Genomic DNA, 15,000 nt, shown 5'->3' with positions numbered 1-15,000 from the left:
GGGTCACAGAGCGGGGTCAGCACATGCTGAGGGTCAGAGAGCGGGGTCAGCTCATGCTGAGGGTCACAGAGCAGGGTCAGCACATGCTGAGGGTCACAGAGCGGGGTCAGCGCATGCTGAGGGTCACAGAGCGGGGTCAGCTCATGCTGAGGGCCACAGAGCGGGGTCAGCTCATGCTGAGGGTCACAGAGCGGGGTCAGCTCATGCTGAGGGTCACAGAGCGGGGTCAGCTCATGCTGAGGGTCACAGAGCAGGGTCAGCACATGCTGAGGGTCACAGAGCGGGGTCAGCACATGCTGAGGGTCACAGAGCGGGGTCAGCTCATGCTGAGGGCCACAGAGCGGGGTCAGCTCATGCTGAGGGTCACAGAGCGGGGGTCAGCTCATGCTGAGGGTCACAGAGCAGGGTCAGCACATGCTGAGGGTCACAGAGCGGGGGTCAGCTCATGCTGAGGGTCACAGAGCGGGGTCAGCACATGCTGAGGGTCACAGAGCGGGGTCAGCCCATGCTGAGGGTCACAGAGCGGGGTCAGCACATGCTGAGGGTCACAGAGCGGGGTCAGCACATGCTGAGGGTCACAGAGCGGGGTCAGCTCATGCTGAGGGCCACAGAGCGGGGTCAGCTCATGCTGAGGGCCACAGAGCGGGGTCAGCACATGCTGAGGGTCACAGAGCAGGGTCAGCACATGCTGAGGGTCACAGAGCGGGGTCAGCTCATGCTGAGGGCCACAGAGCGGGGTCAGCACATGCTGAGGGTCACAGAGCGGGGTCAGCACATGCTGAGGGTCACAGAGCAGGGTCAGCACATGCTGAGGGTCACAGAGCAGGGTCAGCACATGCTGAGGGTCACAGAGCGGGATCAGCACATGCTGAGGGTCACAGAGCGGGGTCAGCACATGCTGAGGGTCACAGAGCGGGGTCAGCTCATGCTGAGGGTCACAGAGCGGGGTCAGCTCATGCTGAGGGTCACAGAGCGGGGTCAGCACATGCTGAGGGTCACAGAGCGGGGTCAGCACATGCTGAGGGTCACAGAGCGGGGTCAGTGTATGCTGAGGGTCACAGAGCTGGGTCAGCGTATGCTGAGGGTCACAGAGCGGGGTCAGCTCTTGCTGAGGGTCACAGAGCGGGGTCAGCGCATGCTGAGGGTCACAGAGCGGGGTCAGCTCATGCTGAGGGTCACAGAGCGGGGTCAGCGTATGCTGAGGGTCACAGAGCGGGGTCAGCGCATGCTGAGGGTCACAGAGCGGGGTCAGTGTATGCTGAGGATCACAGAGCGGGGTCAGCGCATGCTGAGGGCCACAGAGCAGGGTCAGCGCATGCTGAGGGCCACAGAGCAGGGTCAGCGCATGCTGAGGGCCACAGAGCAGGGTCAGCGCATGCTGAGGGTCACAGAGCGGGGTCAGCGTATGCTGAGGGTCACAGAGCGGGGTCAGCGCATGCTGAGGGTCACAGAGCGGGGTCAGCTCATGCTGAGGGTCACAGAGCGGGGTCAGCTCATGCTGAGGGTCACAGAGCGGGGTCAGCGCATGCTGAGGGTCACAGAGCAGGGTCAGCACATGCTGAGGGTCACAGAGCAGGGTCAGCTCATGCTGAGGGTCACAGAGCGGGGTCAGCTCATGCTGAGGGTCACAGAGCAGGGTCAGCTCATGCTGAGGGTCTCAGAGCGGGGTCAGCTCATGCTGAGGGTCACAGAGCGGGGTCAGCTCATGCTGAGGGTCACAGAGCGGGGTCAGCTCATGCTGAGGGTCACAGAGCAGGGTCAGCACATGCTGAGGGTCACAGAGCGGGGTCAGCTCATGCTGAGGGTCACAGAGCGGGGTCAGCTCATGCTGAGGGTCTCAGAGCGGGGTCAGCTCATGCTGAGGGTCACAGAGCGGGGTCAGCTCATGCTGAGGGTCACAGAGCGGGGTCAGCTCATGCTGAGGGTCACAGAGCAGGGTCAGCTCATGCTGAGGGTCACAGAGCAGGGTCAGCTCATGCTGAGGGTCACAGACAGTTTGGGGACGGCCCCTTCCTTTCCCAGCATGACTGCGCTCCAGTGCACAAAGCGTCGCTCCATAAAGACATGGAGGAGCGAATTTGGTGTGGAGGAACTTTGGGAAAACCTTTGGGATGAATCCGAGCGCTGATGTTCCTCCGATGGCGTTACTGTGAAAACTCCCTTTGGAAGCTATAATATTAAGAATGATGCGTAAACCACAATAATCCCATCACACACACACACACTCTTTCGGCTCACGGCTTTATTTGACCACATGGGACTGTGATTTTCCCACAGATGACAGTTTACAGAATAAAGCACAAAAATAATCTAATGTACAAAAACATATTATAGTGCGAATATATACGACACATTTATTACTGAAGAAATCTCTGTGAACGTTTCTAATGTGTTTCTGTCATTCATCTGCAGGTCTAACAGTGTTCTAGAGCGGATTTACAACAACAGGAGAACCTGCACGATTAAAGGCACAGACACACACACACACACACACACACACACACACACACGACAAACAGCGACAAGAAATAATGACCCATAACCAAGAGGACATGAAACACGAACTGAACACACAGAAAGAGAAACAGTGTTGAACAAATAACACAGTGCTTCAGTCTTTCTAATGCACACACACACACACACACACACACACACACACACACACACACACACACACACACACACACACACACACACACACTCACACTCACACTCACACTCACACTCACACTCACACTCACACTCACTCACACTCACTCACACTCATTATAGTAGCATTAATATTAATCTCTATATGACACTATTATCACATGAAACTGTATCAAGAACAAACATATAAAAATAAAACAGGCATTTGTTGATCGGAGTGTGTTTTATACGCCACTCTTCAGGAAAGGCTACAAAAGTCATTTATAGCTGTTGAACCTGCAGAAAAATATTTGCAACTTTTGTGTTTAAAAACGAGTAAAACCCTGATGTGTGTGTGTGTGTGTGTGTGTGTGTGATTTCATGTTCTAGCAAGAAACATGAATCAAACCTGACCAAAGAAAAAGTACATTAAAGACATCAGAGATGAGCGGCTGTGGACGAAGCTGCTGCTCACACACCTGTGGGGTTCAAACTCTAAATCTGGAGTGTGTGTCTGTGTGTGTGTGTGTGTGTGTGTGTCTTTATGTGTGTGCGTGTGTATGTGTCTGTATGAGTGTGTGTTTGTGTGTCTTTATGTGTGTGTGTGTGTGTCTGTATGTGTGTGTGTCTGTATGAGTGTGTGTTTGTGTGTCTTTATGTGTGTGTGTGTCTGTATGTGTGTGTGTGTGTGTGTGTGATCATTATAATGTTATTGTGTCGTCTGGCTCATCATCATTACATCATCAAACTTCTTTATAACTCATTTTCATCCTGACGGGCCGCAGAAACGCATCTCTGATCTCCAGATGGCACAGTCTCAGTCCTCATGTGTTCGCGCGGCTCTTAGCGTGTGTTTAGCGTGTGTTTAGCGTGTGTTTAGCGTGTGTTTAGCATGTGTTTAGCGTGTGTTTAGTGTGTGTTTAGCGTGCGTTTAGCGTGTGTTTAGCGTGTGTTTAGCGTGTGTTTAGCGTGTGTTTAGTTTGTGTTTAGCGTGCGTTTAGCGTGTGTTTAGTGTGTGTTTAGTGTGTGTTTAGCGTGTGTTTGTCCTCATGGCTGTTTGTTAACAAAAAGCATCCACATGTACAGTAGAAGGTGATTATTACCCAGAATCACAGTGAATCGCTGGATGACAAGAGCTTCAGTTCTCCCATCGGTCACACACACACACACACACACACACACACACACACACACACACACACACACACACACACACACACACACACACACACACACACACACACACACACACACACACACACACACACACACACACACACACACACACACACACACACACACACACACACACTCCTGCATCACATGATTATTAGGATCTGAGTGTGTGTGTGTGTGTGTGTGTGTTGCTCCAGATGGTTTCCTGAAATCTGACAACAGCGAGTTTGGCTTGTGAGAATCTACTGATAAACCTTGAGTTCAGCTGCTGGTCATGAGTGTGTGTGAGTGTGTGAGTGAGTGAGTGAGTGAGTGAGTGTGTGTGTGTGTGTGTGTGTGTGTGTTTGTTACAGTGCTCTGACAGTGTTTGTGTAGTTTGCTTTACAATGATTAGAAAAGTGAAAGTGAAGTCCCGCTGGTCTTTTCTTCTCTGTTCGCCGTATATCCAGTGAAACGCTTCAGGAACAAGAACAAATGTAGGGCGGGGCTTGACGCTCAGACTGCATCAGTAGTGAACTGTGTGTGTGTGTGTGTGTGTGTGTGTGTGATTGTACGTCGCATCTCTGTCCTGAGTGTCTGCTGATTGGCTCAGTCTGAGGAGTGAGGTAGTAAAGGTGTGGCAGCTTCGCTCGGGTCGGCCTCCATCTGCTTCTCCAACAGCGCCACCAGCTGGCCGCTCTTGCCCTCTTTGCCCTGGGCATAGGGCGTGTTCTTCAGCATGGGCACGCAGGGCACCAGATGCATCTGCCCGCTGGCCGTCACGCCAGTCACACACGTGTAGAAGTCATGTGACGCCGGCTGCGCGGGGGCGGAGTTTAGAATCATGCTGTAGTCCATGCCTGGGACAGATGTGAGCTCTGGGTGGGCGGGGTCTGGAGGGGGCGTGGCTCCCGCGCAGGAGGGGGCGGGGCCACTGTGGCAGTATGGGCTGCAGCTCGTCTGAAGGGTCAGCTGACCCCCGGGGCCGTCCTCTGGTTTACAGGGCGAAGGGGAGATGTTGGCAACCGCAGCCGGACACGCGTCCACACTCACCGGATACCACATCTCCATCGAGCTCTGCGGAGACTTATAGCCATGAAAACTGGAGAAATGATGATTGATCTCGTCCATCTTCCCGTTCTGCAGACAAAGGGATGGAACAACAGAAGGTAAAGCAGATGTATAAAGTCAGAATTGTGTGTATAAAGTCAGAATTGAATTGTGTGTAAAAGTCAGAATTGTGTGTATAAAGTCAGAATTGTGTGTATAAAGTCAGAATTTTGTGAAAGTCAGATTTGAATTGTGTGTATAAAGTCAGAATTGTGTGATATAAAGCCAGAATTGTGTGTACAAAGTCAGAATTGTGTGATATAAAGTCAGAATTGTGTGTATAAAGTCAGAATTTTGTGATAGTCAGATTTGAATTGTATGTATAAAGTCAGAATTGTGTGTATAAAGTCAGAATTGCGTGTATAATTGTGTGTATAAAGTCAGAATTGAATTGTGTGTATAAAGTCAGAATTGTGTGATATAAAGTCAGAATTGTGTGTATAAAGTCAGAATTGTGTGTATAAAGTCAGAATTGAATTGTGTGTATAATGTCAGAATTGAATTGTGTGTATAAAGTCAGAATTGTGTGATATAAAGTCAGAATTGTGTGTATAAAGTCAGAATTGTGTGTATAAAGTCATAATTGAATTGTGTGTATAAAGTCCGAATTGTGTGTATAAAGTCCGAATTGTGTGTATAAAGTCCGAATTGTGTGATAATCAGATTTGAATTGTGTGTATAAAGTCAGAATTGTGTGTATAAAGTCATAATTGAATTGTGTGTATAAAGTCAGAATTGTGTGTATAAAGTCAGAATTGTGTGTATAAAGTCAGAATTATGTGATATAAAGTCAGAATTGTGTGTATAAAGTCAGAATTGTGTGTATAAAGTCAGAATTGTGTGATAGTCAGATTTGAACTGTGTGTATAAAGTCAGAATTGCGTGTATAAAGTTAGAATTGTGTGTATAAAGTCAGAATTGAATTGTGTGTATAAAGTCAGAATTGAATTGTGTGTAAAAGTCAGAATTGTGTGTATAAAGTCAGAATTGTGTGTATAAAGTCAGAATTGAATTGTGTGTAAAGTCAGAATTGTGTGATATAAAGTCAGAATTGAATTGTGTGTAAAAGTCAGAATTGTGTGTATAAAGTCAGAATTGTGTGTATAAAGTCCGAATTGTGTGATATAAAGTTAGAATTGTGTGATATAAAGTTAGAATTGTGTGTAAAAGTCAGAATTGTGTGTATAAAGTCCGAATTGTGTGATATAAAGTTAGAATTGTGTGATATAAAGTTAGAATTGAATTGTGTGTAAAAGTCAGAATTGTGTGTATAAAGTCAGAATTGTGTATAAAGTCAAAAAAAGGAAAAGAAGGGAAAAAAGAAAAGAAAAAAAGCCTTTTTGACAATGACTTGTATTTATAAATAGCCCCTTTCTTTTTTTTTCTTTTTTTTTTTTACATTTTTGTTTTGTTTGCTTGTTTGTTTATAAAAACCATTACGCCTATGGAAAGTCCCCATAAAACATGAAAACCCAACGTGTGTGTGTGTGTGTGTGTGTGTGTGTGTGTGTGTGTGTGTGTGTGTGTGTGTGTGTGTGTGTGTGTGTGTGTGTGTGTGTGTGTGTGTGTGTGTGTGTGTGTGTGTGTGTGTGAGACAGCGAGACCTTCAGCAGAACCGGTTCAAGCCCTCGGATCCGCGGTTTGGGAATCGGCGGCAGGAGGAACGCTTTGATTCTGCAGGAAAACACAAACAGAGAAAGACTTTTTCTTTAGTAATGAATTAATCGTTTCTATTTCTTATGTATTATTTATGTTTTTTAATGTGTATTAGTTCATGCACATGGTGTTCCTCAAAGCCAAGAGGAGAACCACGACTGTGGAGGATTGTTTCTGCCACAGAATAAAGAATAAAAAAGGTAATGGCGACTTTTATCTCAAAATAATTTTCTTGTATTTGTGAGTTTCTCTACAGTCCTGAACTCTATCACATCACTCTCTCTTGGGCACAGCTGATTGGTTCCTGCTGTATCAGTAGCCAATGAGCTTGCTGCTCAAGCTTCCAGCACCCTCCCCCTTCCCCAGCTCCACCTGCTATATCGTACAGCAGATCTTATACATTTTATAGATAAAAAGTTGCAACTACTTTTATTTGTTCATTCTGTGGAGGAAACAAGCTTCCATTGGTCTTCCCTCAAAATAAGAGAGATGTGGCGATGGTGTGTAACCGTGACAGAACATGTGCTTGTGTTACTCGAGGACACACATCTGCAGATCAGTGTGTGTGTGTGTGTGTGTGTGTGTGCTGTAAGCAGAGCTGTGGCTTCATGACGTCACTGACCTCTTTCCTCGAGGAATGAACCCAAAGCCGATGATGAGGAAGGCCAGGACGCCGAGGCTGGTCACCAGGATGAAGGCCAACATGTGATCTGACAGACAGACATTCAGAGCATGAGCTGTGTGAGACAGAGTGTGAGTGTGTGTGTGTGTGTGTGTGTGTATGTGTGTGTGTGTGTGTGTGTGTGTGTGTGTGTGTGTGTGTGTGTGTGTGTGTGTGTGTGTGTGTGTGTGTGTGTGTGTGTGTGAGCATACCGGACAGAGTTCTGCTGTTGATGCTGATGTGGATGGACTCGCTCCATGAGCTCCAGTGTTTGCTGTTGACGGAGCGACACCGGACCATGAACTCATACGTTCCTCTTTGCAGTTCGAACAGCTCCACACAAGGCTCCCGCAGACGCTCCTTCACCTACAGACACACACACACACACACACACACACACACACACACCCTAAATCCTCCTTTAATCTACTTTTGTTTGTCATTTCTGGATTTGTTAGGGAATACTTTACAATACGGCTGCACGGATGCACAGATGATCAGGAGTAAATGAAGGACTCATGAGGAACTGAATCATTTATCAAATTAAAGCTGTATTTCCAACAGTATATAAGCCCCCCTGGAAATGAGGACTGGAGAGAGACACTCTGGGACTCGTGGACGCAGAGAGGAACTGCTTATGAAACCAACGAATGTGAAAAGAGAGTTTTGATTATTGTTTTATGTTTTGTGCGATGTGCACACAGTTTGGATACTGATTTAAAGAGGAAATAAAAGAGCACTTACGAGTCCCAGAAAGCCGACCCCTTGTCTTCTTCCTTATCCATTTACGAACTTTGTTACATGAGTGTTTAAAGGGTTAGTTCACCCAAAACTGTAAATTGTGTCATTAATGACTGAGCCTCATGTGGTTGGACACCCGTCAGACCTCCGTTCATCTTCAGACACAAATGAAGATATTTTAGTGTAAATCTGATGCTCTGAAAGGCCTCCATTGGCTCAACTTTACACTCTCAAGACCCTTAAAAGACACTAAAGACTAAAGTTACAAAGTCCATCTCACTACAGCGGCTCTACAATAACTTTATGAAGACCAGAATAGTTTCTGTGCGCAAAAAAACCCTAAATAACACCTTTATCCAGCTTGTTCTTGTCTTCCGTGTGTCTCCACGACACATGTGTGAGAATATGAGCAGATCCGGCGTTCGGACACATGACCCAGAAGAGATTTGTTTACGAGCAGAGGAAGACGCGCGTATCTCAACTGTTGAATTCTACATTGATCGTGCTTTAGGTCTTATTGCTACTGACCTATAAGGCCCTAAATGGTTTAGCTCCAGTGTATTTAACTGATCTTTTATCGCCCTACAATCCATCGCGCTCTTTAAGATCACTAAACTCGAGGCTTCTGGTCATTCCTAGGATATCTAAGTCCACTAAAGGAGGGAGGGCATTTTCACATTTAGCTCCTAAACTCTGGAATAGTCTTCTTGATAATGTTCGAGGTTCAGACTCGCTGTCCCAGTTTAAAACTAGATTAAAGACGCATCTCTTTAGCCAAGCATTCACATTATAATTATCCTTTTATACTACAGTTAAATCGGATCAAAAGCATTAATATAATATTCTGAACAGCAGCTATGCTAATCATTTCCCATCTGCTTTTCTGTTGTCATCTCGGGACACTAGTCCTGAGGTAAATAGTTCGTCAGCTCCAGTTTGTATCAGCCTCTCATGGAGACTTCAGATGCCCCGACACCTGTGATGAGACGACTCGACGCCTGTGAAGAGACGACTCGACGCCTGTGAAGAGACGACTCAACGCCAGCGTTGTTATGGCCTAAATTAATACACGATTGATTAACTTTTTCGAACATTATTCTTTAACATTGTCTTTCTAACCTTTTGACTGTACATCTATGAAATGCACTTTCTGTAAAGCTGCTTTGAAACAATGTGTATTGTGAAAAGCGCTATACAAATAAATTTGAATTGAATTGAATTGAATTGAATAGGTCTCGGCGTAGTTCTCAAAATGGGGCTAAAGTGGCATTTCATGGATTCCCGAACGCCGGATCTGCTCATATTCTCACGCATGCGTCGTGGAGGCACACACGGAAGACAAGAAGAGGTTGAATAAAGTCGTTATTTTGATTTTTTTTTGCACACAAAAACTACTGTCGTCGCATCGTAAAATTATTGTAGAGTCACTGTGGTGAGATGGACTTTGTAACGACGTTTTTAGTGCCTTTTATGGGTCTTGTGAGTGTAAATGTACTGAATGCCAATGGAGGCCAATCTGAAGCCTTTCTCAGCATCAGCTTTACACTAAAATATCTTCATTTGTGTCTGAAGATGAACGGAGGTCTGACGGGTGTCCAACCACATGAGGGTGAGGAATTAATGACACAATTTACAGTTTTGGATGAACTAACCCTTTAAGCGTTTAAATTACACCAGATGTGTGTGTGTGTGTGTGTGTGTGTGTGTATCAGTACAGTGTTCCAGCTGTTGGCATGAGGGCCGTACCTTCCAGGAGTCGGGCTGAGCGAGGTTTCTGTAGCGTAGCTCGTACAGGAGCGTAATCCATCCCTCATGCACCTGAGGCGCGATCGGATACATCCAGGACAGCAGGACGGAGTGACAGGACCCAGAGCGGCTGTCGTTCAGCAGGACGTAGGACAGGTTAAAGGGCGGGTCGGTCTCCACTGGGGGGCAAAAACACCAGTGATGATACAGCTGTAGAGTTCAGTAATGTTTCCCGTGTCAGTGTGTGTGAGGTGTGTGTGAGGTGTGTGTGAGGCATCACCTATATCGGCCACGTCCAGGCAGTGTCTGTGTGAGGTCAGCGTCCCCGAGGCCGTGTGCGCGGTCACTCTCATGCAGTATATCTGCCAGACCTGTGTGTGTTTGGTGTTGAAGAAGCAGCTGTGGATGCCTCCGCTCAGGTAATCGGGACAGTCCCGAGGAGCGCCATCGCTGCCAACATCACACAAGCGTTACTATTACCCCTTTTCCACCAATACCCCTTTTCCACCAAGGCAGTGCTAGAGCTAATTCAGAACCAGAGCTAGTCCCAGTTCATAGTTGGTTCGACTGTGGAGCTTCTAAGAACCGTTTGCTTTTCCACCTGCTAAGAGCCACAACAGAGCCGGTCTTACGTCACTGTATACGCTCATCTCTCTCAGCAACGCTAGCGAGGACAGTGTTGCCAAGTCCGTGGATTTGCCGCGGGCTGTTTTTCATGTCCGCGGGATGAAGCGACCCCAATTATGTGATATTTAGCCCCGGGAATGCGAATTTAAGTAGGTAACCTTGCCAAAAAATGTGATTTTTACCGGGGAAGCCCCCCTGAAACGCGATTGGGCTTGTTTTGAGTAGCAATTGGGCAGGTTTTGTTGTGAAAACCTGGCAACCCTGGGCAGCGGAAACACACACACACCAGGCTTGTTTGAGATGCATCGGCACTGCGCAGACCGATCCACGTATAATATTTAAAAAAAACGCATGAGTGAATCAAAAGCATAAGGAGTCATATGCTCTCGCTGGACTCGGTCTCGCTGGATCGGTCTCTGCACAGCACCGCTGCGAACAAGCCTTCCATCAACAATGCAAACGTTGCGTTACTATTGATGCTCATGGCTTTACGATCCTACATCGGCATCAAAACACAACGCAAACACAGCGAATCCAACGCATTCATGCAGTTCGCCGTAATTTGTATAGAGGGAGATTACAAACGAGCAGCAGCTGTTAGCTCCATTAGCTGCTATTTCAACAATGGCGGATCTCAGTGTGTGTTGGTCTTGTTGACTCCGCCCCCAGTGCCTGACGGAATCGGGTCTTACTTCTAGCCCTGTTCTAGCCCAGCAATGTTCTGGTGCTACTTAAGAACCACTTTTCCTGGCTCTGAGCTGGGCTTTGGGTGTGGAAACACAAAGAACCGATTTGAAACTAGGCTCTGGCTCCGATCTAGCTCTAGCTCTGCTTTGGTGGAAAAGGGGTATATGAGCAGCGTTATCAACTCTACATGAGCGTCAGCTGACCAGCGCCCGCCTCACCCTATGCTGTACTGGAGTGTGTAGGTCACGTTATCCTGACCGACGATGGGACGCCACCAGCAGGTGAAGTCCTCCATGCTGAGCGATCGGCAGCTGTAAATATACGGCCGTGTGCCATCTGCAACACAACAAACACATGCTGAAGATCTCACAACAAACCCAAGCTTCTTTACACTGAAGGACAAAATGTTCACTTGCTGCCTAATATATCCCACCCACTAACAGGAGATGAAGAGATCATCAATGTTATTCGCTTCACTGGTCATAATGTTATGCCTGATGATGCATTCACACCAAACGCGAATAGAGCGCCTGGCGCGAGTGATTTCAATGTTAAGTCAATGGAAAGGCGCGTTGACGCGCGTCTGGAGGTCACGCGGCGCGCGAAGGACGCGAATCCGCCTCATTCGCGCGTCCAGTTTGCGTGAATGACGCGAACTGGACGTGAATTGAGCGTCTTGCGCGATACGCGTGAATGGTGCTTTTGTGCATTCACGCGTTTGAAGCGAATTCGCGTCTGACGCCCGAGTTGAAAAATGTGAACTTTGTCGCCAATTCGCGCCGCGTTAACCAATCAGGAGCCTGCTCGCTGCGGTCACGTGGTAAAGTGACGTAATGAGAAACCCTGCATAATTTAAAAATAGTACTATTGTGTCACAAAATGTAGTTATAAGACTTTTTCAGGTGAGAATGTAGTTGTTTAAAGCTCAAATCTGTGGTTTATTTATAAAGAGAGCGCCGATTTATAAAAAATAATCTTGTGTTTTTGGAGTTGTGAGATCCAGGCGATCAGCGGCGATCAGCGCTCATTAACCCCGGCGAGAGCAGCCCATTGACTACCACACTCTACAAAATGCTGGGTTAAAAACAACACAAGTTGGGTTGAAAATGGACTATCCCAGCGATTGGGTTGTTTTAAGCAAACATTTAACCCAACCGCTGGGTTAAAACAACCCATTCACTGGGTTAAAACAACCCAATTGCTGGGATAGTCCATTTTCAACCCAACTTGGGTTGTTTTTAACCCAGCATTTTTTAGAGTGTGGTAGGGGAAAAAATACTATGGTAGTCAATGGTTGATCTCTCTGCTTGGTTACAAACATTCTTCTAAATATCTTCTTTTGTGTTCAGCAGAACAAAGAAACTCATACAGGTTTGGAACATCATGAGGGAGAGCAAATGATGACAGAACTTTCATTTTTGGGTGAACTGTCCCTTTAACCAAACCTCTTTCCAGAAACCTTGGCACTGTTGTATATTATCAGTATATGATTTTCTAATTTACATTAGAGGTAATTTAACTGATGCTAGGTAATAACAAATAATCTTTTGTTATTTGTTTGATGCATAATAAGGTTCTTCACCTTAGTTTCAGAGAAACATCAGTTTATCTTTCCATACGATACCGCAACTCTTCCATAGCCACACTGTATCTTATGCACTTTATTCCTTTATCATTCATTGTATTCATTTAGTAGTTGTGTTCGTTATTCTTGTTTATCTTTTGTTAATAAAATCTGTATTATTACAGTTGTGTCTTACTTGTGCTGATAATACAGGCTCTAAAAGTTAGAAATCTCTCGAATCTTTCAGATAAATCAGCTGACTAACTCTCCCCACTTTACATTCAATCTAAAACGATGTGTGTAAAATCACTACATGATTGGCGAAATTATTACAACAATGTATTTAACGTCATGTGACGCTGATAGTGGGTGGAGTCAGAGCCGTGTGTGAGTTTGATTGACACATTGATATCTCCTGCGTGAAGATGAACTCTCTTCATCATCAGATCACACGCGTGTTCATCGACTGACGCTAACTCCACACAACACACACTCCGTTAAGCAGTTTTCAAAGGCATCCGTCCGTTTGAGATTATGACATGTGGGCTAATGCTAGCAGCTATGCTAATCTGATTGATCCGCTACGCATTCCTGCGGGACAGACACAGAGAGAGCTGTTGAATAAAATGAGCAGTTAAAGCGGCTCAAGGGTTCAGCAGAGTTTATACAGTTCACAACCACTGGAGCTGACGCTTTACACAACACTATTACAGCAGCGCAACAACAACTGTGTGTGTGTGTGTGTGTGTGTGTGTGTGTGTGTGTGTGTGTGTGTGTGTGTGTGTGAAGCCGTTACAGTGGATCTGACGGTTATTAACAACAACTGAGAATATATGATTATTATCAAACACACAGAAACTGAAGCAGAAGAAATTAGACCCAAATAGATATGAAGCCCTCGTGACAGAGATCACACACACACACACACTCACACACACAAACTCAAACTCGAACACACACTCACCCTCGAACACACACTCACCCTCGAACACACACACACACACACACACACACACACACACACACACACACACACACACACACACACACACACACACACACACACACACACTCACCCTCAAACACACACACTCGAACACACACACTCAACACACACACACACACACACACACACACACACACACACACACACACACACACACACACACACACACACACACACACACACACACACACACACACTCACACACTCCTCAGAACAACAGACCAGTCTGAGCACTAAACATGAAGATTCAGCTTCACATGTTCAACTCCAGTTATTGCTGGTCTTCTAGTGTATCGAGTGAAGCGCTTCACAAACAAGAACAAATGTAGGGGCGGGGCTTGAGTGTGTTTGTGGGGAATTGATTGGATGGTTGTGGTTTGCTATTGGCTGAGCTCATGTGAGTGACAGGTGGCAGAATTATTTAGATCCTCTTAATGTTTTTTGTCATAATTATGACTCTTAATGTAATATTCTCAATTTCACTATAAGTTTTTGTCATAATTTGACTTTTTATCCCATAATTCTCACTTTTGATGTAATATTTACATTTTGTATGACTTTTTATTTATTAATTTTTTTGTAACGTTTATGTTTTTTATGGCATAATGTCGACTTTTATATCATAATTATGACTTAATCTCAATTTCATTGCAAATTTTTGTCATATTTGACTTTTTATCCCATAATTCTCACTTTTTATGTAATATTTACGTTTTGTATGTCATAACTATGAATTAGCTTTTCACTTAGTATGTCATAATTATGTTTTTTATGTCATAATGTCGACTTTTATGACTTTATATAATTCATGTTTTTTTATTTCATAATTATGACTTCTTATTTATGACTTTTTATGGCATAATGTCAACTTTTATGTCATAATTATGTTTTTTAATGTCATAATGTTGACTTAATCTCAATTTTATTAAAAAATGTTGTCATATTTTGACTTTTTATCCTATAATTCTCACTTTTGATGTCATATTTACATTTTGTATGTCATAATTATGAAACAGCTTGTCACTTAGTATGTCATAATTATGTTTTTTTATGTCATAATGTCAACTTTTATGTCATAATTATGTTGTTTAATGTCATAATGTTGACTTAATCTCAATTTCATTACAAGTTTTTGTCATATTTTGACTTTGTTTACTCTCTCTCACACACACACACACACAGACACACAGACACACAGACACACAGAGACACAGACACAGACACAGACACAGACACAGACACAGACACAGACACACACACACACACACACACACACACACACACACACACAGACACACACACACAGACAACACACACAGACACACAGACACACACACACAGACAACACACACAGACACACAGACACACAGACACACAGACACACAGACACAGACACAGACACAGACACAGACACAGACA

At 45.2% G+C, this 15,000-nt stretch overlaps 1 protein-coding gene across 2 annotated transcripts in view; it reads right to left on the bottom strand.

The window, feature by feature from the left end:
- Positions 1 to 2,227: 2,227 nt before the first annotated feature.
- The window catches only part of crfa4 (cytokine receptor family, class I receptor 4), a 56,896-nt gene continuing 44,123 nt past the window's right edge, over positions 2,228 to 15,000 (bottom strand). For both annotated transcript variants that reach the window (XM_079811879.1, XM_079811880.1), the window contains 7 exons: positions 11,230 to 11,347; positions 9,978 to 10,147; positions 9,698 to 9,876; positions 7,423 to 7,576; positions 7,172 to 7,259; positions 6,498 to 6,567; positions 2,228 to 4,923 (listed from right to left, as the gene is read on the bottom strand). In XM_079811879.1, coding sequence (XP_079668005.1) covers positions 4,393 to 4,923; positions 6,498 to 6,567; positions 7,172 to 7,259; positions 7,423 to 7,576; positions 9,698 to 9,876; positions 9,978 to 10,147; positions 11,230 to 11,347 — 1,310 coding nt within the window. In that variant the 3' untranslated portion in view covers positions 2,228 to 4,392. The remainder of the gene's footprint in view (positions 4,924 to 6,497; positions 6,568 to 7,171; positions 7,260 to 7,422; positions 7,577 to 9,697; positions 9,877 to 9,977; positions 10,148 to 11,229; positions 11,348 to 15,000) is intronic.

The sequence above is a fragment of the Gobio gobio genome (genome assembly GCF_949357685.1).
Source record: "Gobio gobio genome assembly, chromosome: 3".
NCBI classification, from domain to species: Eukaryota; Metazoa; Chordata; class Actinopteri; order Cypriniformes; family Gobionidae; genus Gobio; species Gobio gobio.
Note: the sequence above shows the minus strand (reverse complement) of the source record. Positions and strands in the feature narration are given on the sequence as shown.